The sequence below is a fragment of the Camelus ferus genome, chromosome 2, assembly GCF_009834535.1.
Source record: "Camelus ferus isolate YT-003-E chromosome 2, BCGSAC_Cfer_1.0, whole genome shotgun sequence".
NCBI classification, from domain to species: Eukaryota; Metazoa; Chordata; class Mammalia; order Artiodactyla; family Camelidae; genus Camelus; species Camelus ferus.
In genome coordinates, this window is record NC_045697.1 from 42,883,717 (window position 1) to 42,898,077 (window position 14,361).

Sequence of the window (14,361 nt, forward strand, 5' to 3'; positions counted from 1 at the left end):
TGATTAAGACCAAGAAGGTCTACTTCATTTGAGTAAACTTCACCTCTGTATACACAGGCCTACAACCACTGCAAGATTGCCTTTACAAGTCAACTCTAGGAAAGATAAAACACTAAGTCTAGAGAGTCGCTTGTTAGCATGACAAAGTGCCAGTTTAAAACAGAGAGTAATTAATTTACCCAAGATTACAGCTAGGAGAGAGTAGAGCTTGAATCAGATAGGGTTGTTGAATCCAGGCTGATAAACAGCACATTCATTCTATCACTTCTGGCTGGTTGATAGCTGTGCCCTGTAGATTGTAAATAGCTTTAGTATCACTTCTATTTAAGTATTATTCCATAATACCTAAAGTATACCAGGTAACTGGAGATTTTCTCTATGGCCAATGGATAACCCACATCCTTGGCAATTTTGCAGGGTAAAATGGCCAGGATGACTGGTTTATTTTGAGGCTACCTGGTCCATTAAGAGCTTTTTAGAGCTATAATCTGGACCATCTGTGAAGCAAATCTATAATTAACTACTCCGCTGGATTCAGGGAACAAAATTGTGAAGCTGAAGTTTGTGTATGCTAAAATTAAAAATTTTAAAGTTAAAAAGTAGCCTAAAACTGCTCTATTTATTTTTGAAATAAGGTCTAAAATTAAAAAAAAATTTTTAAGTAACTAAAATTAAAATTATTCTGAAACTTAAAGATTTGCCTTGTGTGTAAACCAAGGCCTAATATTATTTTTAGGAATTAAAATTTTATTTGAGTAACTTAAAAAAGAATTCAACAAGCTCCATTATCCTTTTGAATGTTTTTCTTATCTAAGAAAATGTGAATTGTGTTTTTTTTTTCTGTAATGGAATGTGTAAAAGATTTACTTAATATTTACTTACCAATTTATAATATTCAGGTTGCTTCCCTATGCATTAAATTTTTTCTTTTAGTTATCAGAGATGCAGTTTAACATAGTGGTTAAAAGTATGGACTCTGAAGCCAAACTATCTAGGGTTTTAAATCTCAGCTTCCCCAATTAGTAGCTGTATAATCTTAAGCAAGTTACTTAACTTTTCTATGCTTTAATTTCATCGTCCTTATAATTTCATCATCCTCATTCAGAGATGCAGAATTGTTGTTCAATAAACTCAGAATGGTAAACACTCAGTGTTAGCTATTGTTAATGTTACTCTGTCATAACATTCTGAGAACTAGTGGTGAAGTGTCTGAGGATCTGAAGGGGTTAATAATAGGTGGGGAGAACCAGGGAAGGAACCTGGACGTTGGGGCACTTGGCCTCCCTGGAGGGTTATGTTCTGTGGGAGTAAGCTGCACCCAGGCCTTCTGATAGTGTGCAGGGATCTTCGCCCTTCACAGGAGACTAAGTCTGGGAGATTGCAGAACTTATCTGTACCTCCTTCAAAAGTGAATAAATCAGGTTATAAAAATAGGCTTAAGGATACACTATTATATAACCAATATGATCTCAACCAATAAAACAAAACACAGAATAAAGACTGGAGAAAAGATAGCAAGCAAATATGGCAAAGTAACAGAAGCGTCTGTCCCCTGAAGGTGGGATTATGGGTGACTCTTTGTGTTTATAATTCTACTTTACAAATGTTCTGTATTAAGCATAGTATTGTTTTGATAACTGGGAAAGAAAAGTAAAAAACTAAAATAATTCCAATAAAAATTGAAATGTTTTGTCCCAGTTGAGTCAAATGGAGTGCAACAAAGGGTAGGTGAGGAAGAAAGATTAAAATCTAAATGTTCATTGCGGAGGGCTTTCGCTATCTGAATTAAAGCAAGAACTACCAGACCCACACACTTCAGTTTATGAATTTGGTATTTCGGATGAAAATTGAGCAAATGTTAATCAGCGAGCACAGCAGTTGTGCAAAGGCAGATCGACCACCAAGAAAATAAATCTTTTACTTTTAACACAATCCGGCAGGCTTGTCTTTTCTAGACAGAATGAATTGCTAAGTTTTTTCCACAAGAGGGCGATAACTGCTCACGGTTTCTTCAAAAGGGACTGACCGACCCAGGCACTGTAAGCAAAGCAGCGAAGCAAATAAAACAACTTTTTTCTTACCACGGAATAAGGAGCTAGCTGCACACGTAAGGAGGCTGGAAGGGCCAATGCTGACACCCTTAGGCACACCCAAGTCAGAAGCAACAGCTTTCTTGCTTGCTTCATTCATTCATTCATTTTTCAGTTTTATTAGGTAAAATTATTACAGTTTGACTGCATATAGAAACAATAGCTTTTAGCAGGCAGAGAGAGAAACTAGTTCACAGGTTCATTTAAAATTACTTAAATTATGTTCAATGGACATTATTTATACAGGTATAAATTTTTCATGGCTGTTCACATTAGATACTGTTTAATCTGGTGGTGAAACTGAACCAGCACTTTATTCTGCAAGGAAATTGTAGAAACTCACAGACATTCCTTCAAGCACACTATTCCATACCAGGATCCCAGTTTCCAGAACATGTCAAAGCAAGCGGGTTCCCTGGAAGTAAATGCATCTCTGCAGAAAATGCTTGGGGGCGTGGTGGTGGTGGGGATTATACACCATACATGTGCTTTGCTGAAGTTCAAGACTAGTTTTCTCTCTAGTAGGTCATTGGTGTTTTCTTGCATTTATGCTCATTCCTGAATCAGGTTTTGACATTGCAGTAATACTGGGCTTCAGTATTCTCCATCTTCTTGGACCTTTCAGAACCCTGTCTTCAGAGTGCACGTGTATCCCAGGAGAGTTCAGTATGTATTCTGCAGTTGTGTACAGGAGTGCCATTCTGCCACTTTGAAGATCGCTGAGGCGGATCCTGGCTTGAGGTTCGAGGTCTTTTTGGTAGTAGATCCGACGAGGCTGTCTACACGGGTGCGTGGCTTCCCTCCAGTGCTTTGCGTTGGCCTCGGTTGCAAGAGCAGGATCCCACAGTGCTCGTCTCCACCCAGCATTTGATGGCCCCTCTCTACCCCAATCCTTCCCAAGTAGTGTCGTTAATTCCTGGTCAGCAGAAGAGGCCAAGGGTCCAGTTCCCACCCCACCGCGTTTACAAGACACGCAAAGAGGTGCAGACAGCCATGCTCTCTCTCCTCCCCTGCTCTCCTCTGAGACTGGGTTGTTCCAAGACCGTGGACAGTCTTCTTTCTCCCTGACTTTCTACTTAGCCGCCGGCTCGACCCCTCGTTTAACAGGACCGTAAACCAAGCCCGCCTCCGGGTTCAGCCCAAACAGGCCCCGCTCGTCCGCGGAAGTGGAGTTACTAAAGAAGTCATCCAGACAATTCAAGCAAACACATTTTCGAGTGGGTTTCGGTCTGAAACACATACAAAATCCCTTCATCCTCCCCCCCTCCTCTTGCAAGTATAGGATTGGCTTTCTGTGGCCACACTCGAGTATCCCATCTGACATTAATATATTTGGGGAAGAATAGTTATCATTCATGCCCGACAGACTGCTGAATTTAAGTACACTTAACTGAGATTTCATTTGCATTTCTCCTATGAATTACTCTGAATTCAGTGACTGCTCCTTCAATTTAAAAAAGAAGTATCAAAACGCGGTAGGCGTTTCTGAGTCAAGGGTTAGACTGAGAGTAGGGTGATCAAGTGCGTGGCGCAGACCGAGTAACAGTAGGAGAAGGCTGAAAACAGTAACTTGAAAACTGGGGCCCTTATTCGTAGGCTTAAAGAAAATCTAGGGGTGGAGGAGGTGCGTTGTCTTCCTCACCCCTACCTAGCCCTTTTTGCAACCCCAAGATTTTGCCACACGGCTTTCATTTATTTTTCAATTAAAATGCAAATCATTCGCTTTCAACCACAGCCCCCATCTCTTTCTCTCCCTCTCTCTCTCTCTCTCTCTACACACACACACACACACACACATATATGTATTTATGTATTTGTGTGTATATGTATATACACACAGACTGTTTAGAGATGCGAGGGGTGTGTCGCAACCACGTGTTACACGTTCCATTCCTACCGGTTGCTTAGAAATGCCGGACTTTACTAGGTCGTAGACAGAATGGGGCACGGGTCCTGGGGGTTCCCGAGGGAAAGAAGTGAGGGAGAGAAGTCCTGGCTCTCTAGGGCGTGTGTATGCGGTATGTAAGATAGCCCGGACCAGAAACCCGCCTCCCTCATTCGCAACGGGATCTGCACATCCAGGACTCCGTTCTGAAGGTGGTTTTAGCTCGGCGGGGCAGAGTAATCTCTCCCCGCGAGTGACAGGGGCAGCCCATCCCCTTCGAGGACGCCCCTTGCTCTCCCGGCTCCCAGCTGGAGACAGACGGAGCAGATCGATGACGGCCAGCACCATGCAGGAAGCACCGGCCTTCCTTCAGCTCCTGGTAGTGTGCATCTGGAATATATCCTGCCCCACGCGGGATTCAGGCACCCAGGGTTCACCCCCGGGAATCGAGGTACATAGACCCCAGAATTTTTAAAACTGTTACATTTAAGAACAATGCTGCTATTTTAATTCTGCAATGTGAATGATAAGTAAAAGCAAAAGCTAGAGACTTCTTATTCGAAGTCTTTGCAACTATTTGCCAATGTCAGTTAACACGGAATTCGGTTGAGTTGAATCAGTCTCTCCCGGTGTCTGTCTGTCTGACTGTCTCTCTGATGTTGCTCTGTCTCTCTCCCCTACCCACTCCATATCAGATACTAAATTTAAAATAGAAAAACGGTCAAGTCTTTCCCAGGTTATACACTATTTACATGAAATAAAGTGGGGGGGGTCGCTTTTTGAAATTGGAATCTTTGGAGATGGCTGACCTCTTTTCCTTCATATTCCTACCTAGTCCTTGAGAATGCGGTGTGAGGAATACCAGGGATGTGAGGAAGTCGCTATTGGCCGACGCGCTGGGTCCAGGCGAAAGGTTGTGTGCCATCACCGGGTTGGAGTCCCCCGAGGAAAGAAAAAGTTTCGTTTTTAACGAATTGAGAAGCAGAGGGCCCCAAAACTCAGGCCAGGTCCGGGCTACACGCGCCACCCTCCTGCCCCAGTCTCCCGGCTGAAGTGCAGGGCGCTGCGGTTTAGACCTACAGATCAGAAGAGCATCCTCGAGGGAAAATTCAGTGGGCCCCCACATCAGCTCTCTTCTTGCCTTACTCAGCATAATTCACATTGAGGAAGGGCTTCACCTTCCCCCAGGTCAGATTCTAAAGTCTATGAAGTGGTGGGTTAAGCCCAGTCTCGAAGTTAATGACAAAAGGTGGAGCAAGAAGGGGTCCAAATAAGAACGTTACTTTTATCTCAAAACTGAATAAAAGTGGTAAAAGAAACAGACAAAGAAACAAGAACTCCCTCAAACTCAGGCTCAAGTTGCTACTCTTAAAAGATCAGTACTTTGGAAACAAAGATTATCAAAACGGAATAAGCCCTCTTGCTTTTTGGTGCTTGGGCGTGTGAGTGCTTTGGCACTCATAGCTACTCTATCCATGGGTGGTGCCCCTCAAATTTTATTCTTGAGCTATTTACTTCTATTTCCTGCGAATTAAGTTTGGACTTAATGATCTCATCCAAGTTGCTCTAGTGACCACCACTTAGTGGTGTGTTACTTTAACATCTTGGCATCTCAAAATTTGGCAAAGGTCTTCCTTCCCGAGAACACAGCTCAACTCTGCCGAGAATTTAATGACCGCCAGGGATGGGAGAAATTGAAAGGGAATAAGGGAAACCACCTTTCAGTTCCTTAACCCTAGACATACTAACACCACAGCCAAAAACTGGAGCATCTCCATCTCCCTAAAAGACCCTGGACGGCAGGGGCCAGAGTTTCGGAGACCGTTTTCAAAAACTTACAGTTGAGTGAGGGTACCCAGATAGTTTTGTATTTAAAGACTCCACCTCAATTCTGGTGACTCTGCCCCAGTAAAATTCAAAACAATAATCATAGGGGGAGAATAATTTCTTTTTTTTAAAGTCACTTCTTCAGATCTAAATATCACATGAGAAATAAATGTTCCTAATTAGCTGGTTTCGTTCCCTAAGAATTGGATAAACCTATAAATGATAACATGGTGGGGGGAACTCAGGAATAAAAAGAAAGTGAAGGAGAAAGCAGAGAAGGAAAGCGGGAGATTGTAAAGATGGAAAAGAGCGATCCTTCGGTCTACAAAGGGATTAAGGACATCTATAAGGCTTAAGGAGCAACAAATTAATTTACACAATTCTGGGAGAGCCCAGATGGCCTTTAATTAATCCTTTCAAAAGAAGGAGCTAGGCCAGGGCTGCGCCGGCTGCCTGCTCCATTAGCTCCATTTTACAAGAGACCAGACTCTGTCCGAGGTGAGGCGTCGTGAGCTCGTGGGGGAGGGGGGCAGGGTAACGGAGCGGGCGAGGGGTTGGCGAGGGAAGAATATGAACTGCTTTTCCATAAAAGGGCTGGGTTTTCATTATTCTTCTCTTTAAAAAGTAATACCCTCTTCGCCTCTGCTCCCCCCTCCCCTTTCTCATTTTATTTAACACAATTAATTGAGGCGTTCACTGGCTCAGCCGCGGAACCGCACCACTCGCCAGGCCCCGCCCCCTGGCCCCACCCACAGAAGGGATGGAAGTGGGAGGGGGCGGGGACCAGGCGGGCGCGGCTCTACGGCTCGCCCTCGTCAGCCAATCAGAGAGGGCGGCGCTCTCGAGTGGGCGTGACCTGGAGGCGACGCGAGTCCCAAGGCTGAGCGCTATTGGAGACAGTGGTTACGCCCCCGGCCTGCACCCGGCTCCTCGACCCCGCCCTTCCCGGCCGCCTTGGAGTGACGTCCTTCAAAGTTCTCATTTTGGACCCCCACTTCCCCCTCCCTTTCGTCCCCCAGCTAAAGAGGGGTAGGGAGTGATGCAAATGTTTTATTACCTTTGAGAGCTTCATCTGAACTGTCAGGTCCGGAGGGAGAAAGGAGAGGAGAGAGAGGGAGTGGAAGAGCTGCGAAGAGGGTCAGCTTGGCCAGAGGACAGGACTTAGAAGAGCGAAGCCTGTAGAGCCGCAAAGAAAATGCAAGAGAAGGGAGGCAAAGGCGGAGAGTGAGAGGAAGAGAGGGCGCTGGGGGGTGGGGCAGGGGTCGCCAGGCCCGTTTGCAGAAGTGAACAGACGAGTGGAGCCGCAACCGAAGTCGTCAGACTTTTCACACTTAGTCTTTGTTTTTCTGTGTCTTTTCCCCCCTTTTTCTTTTCAACATTGCAACTCTAGTGCCCCGTGGCCCAGAGGGGAAGGCAGGTCTGCGCGCCGAATCCGAGAACCGCGGGGATTGGTGGCACTGCCCTTTCTGGCGCAGCAATCTCTGGCAGCGCAGGCAGAGGAAGCCCGCCCAAGGGCCAGATCCTCCCGCATGCTGGATGCGCCCTCTCCCCGCGCGCTCCCAGCGCCCAGTGCAAATCAATCTCGTGGCCGAAAGACGAGGGCATACAAATAAGACCGGAGGAGAGCATCGGGCGGAACCTGGCGTCCTTTGAACCTTCCCAAAGAAAGCGAACCAGCCCCCACCCTCCCACATCAAAGCGGAGATTCGGTGACTCTTAACTTTGTTACAAACTCTCTGGGGCCGGCCTGGGTTTTGTTTTGCTTATTTCCGGGGGGAGAGAAGATGAGAAGTAGCGCACTTTGAGCGGCAAGGAAACAGTGAAGCAGAGAGAAGAGACCGAGATTTAATCCAGGACTCTAGAAGAGAAAGGACCGCCGAACCCACTCGGACTCTCTCTGGTCTCGGCGAGGAACTGCCTCTCGACTGGTGTGTTTGGACATTACTGCTGCGCAGCTCCGAGAGCAGCTCTCGGCGGCGGCATTCTCGGCCCATTTGGCAGGTCGCCTCCGAGTGCGCGGAGCGACTCCTCGCTTGCGCTCTTGGCGCTTCTCGCTTCCCTGAGCCCCGCCGGGGGCACCGGCCGGCGCCCTCGCTGCGTGGCTGCGGGCTCCGGCCTGGCCGTGGGATGTTAGCGGTGGGGGCGATGGAGGGCACCCGGCAGAGCGCGTTCCTGCTCAGCAGCCCGCCCCTGGCTGCCCTGCACAGTATGGCAGAAATGAAGACCCCGCTGTACCCCGCTGCGTACCCCCCACTGCCCGCCGGCCCCCCTTCCTCCTCATCCTCCTCGTCCTCCTCGTCGTCGCCTTCTCCGCCTTTGGGCGCCCACAACCCAGGCAGCCTGAAGCCCCCTGCGGCGGGGGGGCTCTCGTCCTTAGGCAGCCCCCCACAGCAGCTCTCGGCCGCCACCCCACACGGCATCAACGACATCCTGAGCCGGCCCTCCATGCCCGTGGCCTCCGGGGCCGCCCTGCCCTCCGCCTCGCCCTCCGGTTCTTCCTCCTCTTCTTCCTCGTCCACCTCTGCTTCCTCCGCCTCGGCCGCGGCGGCCGCGGCCGCGGCCGCTGCGGCCGCCGCCTCATCCCCCGCGGGGCTGCTGGCTGGCCTGCCCCGTTTCAGCAGCCTGAGCCCGCCGCCGCCGCCGCCCGGGCTCTACTTCAGCCCCAGCGCCGCGGCTGTGGCCGCCGTGGGTCGGTACCCCAAGCCACTAGCCGAGCTGCCCGGTCGGACACCTATCTTCTGGCCAGGAGTGATGCAAAGCCCGCCCTGGAGGGACGCACGCCTGGCCTGCACCCCTCGTGAGTACTATCGCTCGCACCCAGTTGTGCTTGTTCTGCCCGCTCTCAGGTCACGGCCCCTGGTGTGCGTGCGGATCGGTCCACTCTTTTGCCTCCGGAGTAGTTTGGCAGTTCCGGAATTGCACGATTTAGGTTGGGCCAGGACGTTAGCGAGGGATTCTCGCTTTCCTGAGCTCGCGTGGTTGCGTGCAAGCGCCACCCGTTCCCCAGGTCTTGGGCACGCCTCGCGGAGCGGGTGTGCATGCGTCTCCGTGGAGCACAACATGGTTGCGGGGTATGTGTCTCATACGAGGCAGGGACTGCTCCCGGAACAGCCTGGCCAGATCCGCAGGCCTGGCCTGGGTTAAAGAGGTAGGGTGGGCAGGAGAGGCTACTGCGTCCCGCCCGCATCCCTGTTTTCCTGGCTCCTGTCTGAGTGCTGAAGTCCCACTTGACCTACGCCAGACTAACTGGCCTCCTCTCTGGGAACCGGCGGGGACGGGCAGCGGCGAGCCCTCCACAGCCCCGGGCCGAGCGCATGTATTTGCATGCACGTCTCCGCCCAGGGTGTCCCCACCTCACCTCCTCGCTCTCGCCCCTTGAGTACACTCAGCCTGGGTGAGCCCACTGAAGACAAGTCCGCAGCCCGCGGAGGAGGGTGAGCGCGGAGTCACCTCGGGCGGCTCTCCAGCGCTGGACCCTCGCTTTCCCACCTGCCTCCATCTCGGGGGTGGGGGTGGGGGGGTGGGTGGTGAGTGGGGCGGGATGACCTGGACCTGGACGTATTGAGGGGCATCGTTGCTCTCAACATCCCAACACGAGAAAGAACCGTAGGAAGAACGAGGTGACAGAACAAGGTTGGGAGGATGCAGCATCCCGCAGAGATCTTGCTTGAAACCAACTGAGTTAACCCAGGATCACGATAGTCTTCCAGGGTATTGGCCACCGCACCGCAGAGGCTCTCATCCTCCCGATGGCATTTGGGGCTCAGCCCTGGCTCCTTTTTTCTCTCTTTTCTTTGCTTTTGACTGAGTCCCTGAAGTTTCTTCGAAGTCTCCGGATCTCTTTACGTGGCAGTAACTGAGGGAAGTTGGGGGAGCCAAGTAGAGGCTCACTTGGGAAGCCTTGGGACGGAGGGCGGTCAGGACAGATGAGGGTATCGGGGAGACGCTATTGTACTCGTTTAGATGGCCACGTAGGGACTGCCAACAAAGGCGGCGCCCCTTCCCCCTCGACCACAGCGGCGTTAGACTTGGGGGCGATTTAGCTCTCTTGTGTTCCAAAAACAAGGCACCCTTTGTTGCGCAGGCACAGGTTAGGAAAGCATTCAAGGAACAAAACTAGTCATCCTTAAGCAAAGGCCCCGGAACCCAGCAAGCACCAACTAAATTAGGCACTACTAATTTCCCTCAACACTTCTCAGTTTACTGGGGCCTAGCGAGTCGCCCTGGCAAAGTTTAGCAATGTACTCTCTCGCTGTTGGACGTCGTTGTTGGGCAGGTTATTTCCTGCTGCTGCAAACACACTGGGCTTTTAAAAAACAGGTGGGCGTAAAAAGGCAAAGGAAGACATGCAGTGAGACTGGAAGTGCCACGACATCTCTGGTGCCCGCCACGGAATAAGCTTTCTTCCCCCCCACCCCCAAAACATTGTTTTCTTGAGTTCATTTCTTTTCAGTTGAACCGCTTGTAACCAATTGTTTTCCCCCTTTCCTTGTGTATGTGTTTTCGTAGATCAAGGATCCATTTTGTTGGACAAAGACGGGAAGAGAAAACATACGAGACCCACATTCTCGGGCCAGCAAATCTTCGCCCTGGAGAAGACTTTCGAACAAACGAAATACTTGGCGGGGCCCGAGAGAGCTCGCTTGGCCTATTCGCTGGGGATGACAGAGAGTCAGGTCAAGGTGAGTGGACCTTGCAAACCTCGAGGGGTAGCCCCCTCATCCCCGCCGCGCGAGTACACACACGCACACCCCAAAGTAACAAACAGCCGCTCGCGGGGCGCGGGTCTGAGGAGCCTGGGGAGAGATGAGACCAACGAAGGGGGTGGAGGTGGAGGTGACAAAGGCTCTGGGGTCTCGAGGGCGGGCAAACTGTTGATGAACAAAAGGAATCAAGCCCCCGCCTTTGAAATTAGGTTAATCTAGATAGCAGCATGTGCTGGGGGAACTCGTCATTATTAGAGAATAAAAGCATTACCGAACTATCAGCCGGGTAATAGATCAGGCCAGTTAGATACCTTCTATCTATTTAATTTGTAAGAATATTCAAGCTTTTGTTTGTCAATCTAGGTTCCACTAGTTGTGTAATTTCCTATTGTAGATCAGCATTACAGTGCTACTATATTAACTTGCAGGTTAAGAAAACAGTCATTCCACAGAATCTAACCACTTAGCATGGACGCATCAGCTTATAGCTTAACTGAAGACAGTCACTTTGGAATAATAATTTTCCAAATAAATTGACAACATTATTACCATCTTATGAAACAAATGTATCAATAGATGTAAGATATTTTACATAAATTGTTTATGCCAACAATTTATAATTAAAATGTCACTTACCTTATAATTGAGTTGTACAGTATATTTCCAGGGAATCAAATTGGAGAAATCTTTCCCTGAAAAATAAAGGGATTGAGCCAGCTAGGTACCTTAAATCTAGTGGTTTCCTATATTTCCAGTATTCAATTTCATTTCTCTTCTTCATTTTATTGTATTTGGGGGTTTGGGGGGGATATTGTCTAAGTCTGTTTGCATTAGTTATACTGTTGCTTTTACAATTAAGTAGAGATAACGTTAGCTACGTCTGCTGGTTAGAGTATTTGCCCCTAGACAAGCATGATAAAATGCATTTCAGGAGTGATTTTGTATGTAACCATTAGAGTACCATCACAGTTATTTTTGCATTGGTTGGTACAGACCCTACCACAGTAATCTGGAGGTCTTCATTTGTCACCATAAATATGTCTGTGTGGCTAGAAGTGAATTATTATAGCTCTATAAAGAAACTAAAAATCACTTTTGTAACAATTCTGATTCTGTAGGTAAATACATAACAGATGAGAAAAATGGATGAGAAGCATAAAGAGGGGATGATTCAATATGTTTAGGAAATTGGTTGCTTATTGCTGATGCTTTAGGTTAAAATATGTGTATCAAACACGATGTTAAATGAACATTGTCGATAGGCTTAAATATTTGTACAAAAATGAATGTCTTAAGGGGAACAATATTAAAATAATTGAAGGACTGCGTATACTAATAGTGGGAAATAATTGGCAAAATTTCACTTTTAAAAAACACCTGATGAAAATTCTTGCTTGACTTTGGTTTTATGAAAAACATTAAACTGGAGAGACAGAGAGAGACAACCTACTGCTACGATTTTGACTGAGCTATTAAATATTTTCATGGATTGATGTTGGTTATTATTACTGATTTGAGGTTTCTGTTTTAGCAGATTTTTTAAAAAAAACTTTACATCATATATAACAAGTGTAAATGGGGAAGGGAGTGTCTTGTGTGTTTGTGTGTATTCAGACTTGAGGTAAGTGAAACAGACAAATACCCAAAAGTGAAAAGAACAGAGGTAATTGGGATAAATGCTGTTTCTTCTCCCACAAATCACACTAAAAATCAAGTACACTTCAGATTCTTTGAATATCTTAATCTAAGAAAGTAAAAAATGAATAAAATCACAGTCATTGTGGGGCAATATTACGAAGGGAAGAAGTTTTCTATTCCAAACTAGAAAGTGGGAAAGCGGACTCTTTTAGGGAAACTCATTTTAAGTTTCCGAGTTTTTTCTCTTCTGAGAAATCGCTCACTGACAACCTCAATACTCTTGTGTTACTATCACTATGGCAACGGCAGTTTGTTGGTGCCTGCTACTCGGAGGAAGCTGGGGCGATGGAGACCGATTTGACGGCTTAAACTAGGGAGGGCCCTGAGGGAGTGTGTCCAGCCGTCAGGGGCCCGCAGGAGCGACTTTGGGATGTGGGAGAGGAGGCATTGCTTGGTACTGCACGCCTTAAATTCCTTCCGCCCCTGTTTCCCCTCTTCTTCCATTTCTCGGCCCCCAGGTCTGGTTCCAGAACCGCCGGACGAAGTGGAGGAAGAAGCACGCGGCCGAAATGGCCACGGCCAAGAAGAAGCAGGACTCGGAGACCGAGCGGCTTAAGGGGGCCTCGGAGAACGAGGAGGAGGACGACGACTACAACAAGCCCCTGGACCCCAACTCGGACGACGAGAAAATCACGCAGCTGCTGAAGAAGCACAAGTCCAGCAGCGGCGGCGGCGGCCTCCTGCTGCACGCGTCCGAGAACGAGAGCTCATCCTGAGCGCCCGCCGCCCGCCGGCCTCCGGCCACTTCGCGGGCACCGCGGGGACCGCGTCGTCTTCCCGCCCCTCGAGGCCCGGAGGACACGGCCCCGCCTGCGGGGGCCCTTTGCTATTTTCTGAGATGTACATGTCTATTTTTTTAACCTAGAAGTTGAGGGGGGCGGGGGAGAGTCTCGGAGGATGATAAGAAGGCAGAGAGGACCACGAAATGCACGGCACCAATCGCGCAACTGACGCCTGCAGCTGGGCCACCTTCCTGGCCCCGCTGGGTGTCCTGGCCCCTTCCCCCACCCCCACCCCCACGCCCCGCGTTCCCCCCACCCCCGCCCCCGCCCCCGCCTTTGCCTCGCGGCCGGCCGGGGCGGGGCGCGGATAGGTGATCCTGACCCATCGACACCCACCGCTCCCACCGCTCGGGGGACCTCGGAGCCACACCGGCTGGCAGCCGCCACAGATGGGAAGAGGGACGTTTCTCCCCCACGAACTGCTGTGCCGACTAAAGTAACCTGTTGAAGGCTCTTTGTAAATAAATCGTGAGTCACACTGACTAGAAGTTACTTTATTGTGAATATTTAAAATGTAAAATGCTCTTTTGAATTTGGTATAAAAAGATGGACTTCCTTCTTCCTGCTACCTTTCCCCTTTTAAGAGCTATTAAAACCACATTTTCCCCTTTTATTTTGAACTTAATTGGAGAAGCATAGAAAAGAATGTTCTCATCCTCCCTCTCCTCTCGCTCCTCTCTCGGATTTGGATTTGTTCAATCTCATTTCCCCCTCCATCCCTTCTTGCTCTTCCCTGACCACCCCTGGCTCCGCGCCCAGGTCCCGCCTCCAGGACTTAAAGTAGAAGACTTGGAACCGGGGTAGGCCCCAGACCCGCCTCTCCGTTCCTCTCTGAAATTGCACAGTCGTTTGTTGCTATTTATTAGTGATTTAAAGAAAGTGTTGGGGAGGGAGGGGCTACAATAGCTTGTATTTAATTTAACTCCTTTCTGATAAAAATGTGTGTTAAAGTAGATGGTGGGAATTGTTACAACCGCTCTGGGTCAGAAGCATAAAAACCCATTTAGTTGCTGTAACTGAATTTGAAGTGTTTTGTATCATAAGAATACTATAGACGATGTAAATTGTTTTCTTTTTTAAGCTAATAATGGTGATATATTAGCATCTTTAACTTTTATTAATTTATATAAGGAATTCGGTTTGTAAAGAGAAGAAAATCCCCTTTGCAAGACCAGTTAAATGTAATGCACTTTCTGTTTCAAAGGTTAAATCAAATTAAAAAACAGTTTGAAGACGTCTGTTGCCTTGAATGAAAGGATATAGATCATCTGATCTCACCAGAGATCCCAAATAAAAGTAAAGATCACAAGCATACTATATTGGTTTCTTGGGTAAAATAGCTGCTGTTACTATTACTATTACTACTACTACTA

The 14,361-nt window shown here is 48.3% G+C and overlaps 1 protein-coding gene across 1 annotated transcript; it reads left to right on the forward strand.

The window, feature by feature from the left end:
- Nucleotides 1–6,830: 6,830 nt before the first annotated feature.
- Nucleotides 6,831–14,361, forward strand: NKX6-1 (NK6 homeobox 1). Its single transcript, XM_032498875.1, has 3 exons — nucleotides 6,831–8,599; nucleotides 10,312–10,484; nucleotides 12,665–14,361. Exons 1-3 carry the CDS (start codon nucleotides 7,930–7,932, stop codon nucleotides 12,920–12,922), a joined length of 1,101 nt encoding a protein of 366 aa, XP_032354766.1. The 5' UTR covers nucleotides 6,831–7,929; the 3' UTR covers nucleotides 12,923–14,361.

Bases quoted from the DNA above. Each gene is read 5' to 3' on its own strand.
- NKX6-1 (XM_032498875.1), top strand. From the start codon at position 7,930: ATGTTAGCGGTGGGGGCGATGGAGGGCACCCGGCAGAGCGCGTTCCTG. The intron at 8,600-10,311 runs GTGAGTACTATC...GTGTTTTCGTAG, and splicing joins ACGCCTGGCCTGCACCCCTC to ATCAAGGATCCATTTTGTTG. The intron at 10,485-12,664 runs GTGAGTGGACCT...CTCGGCCCCCAG, and splicing joins TGACAGAGAGTCAGGTCAAG to GTCTGGTTCCAGAACCGCCG.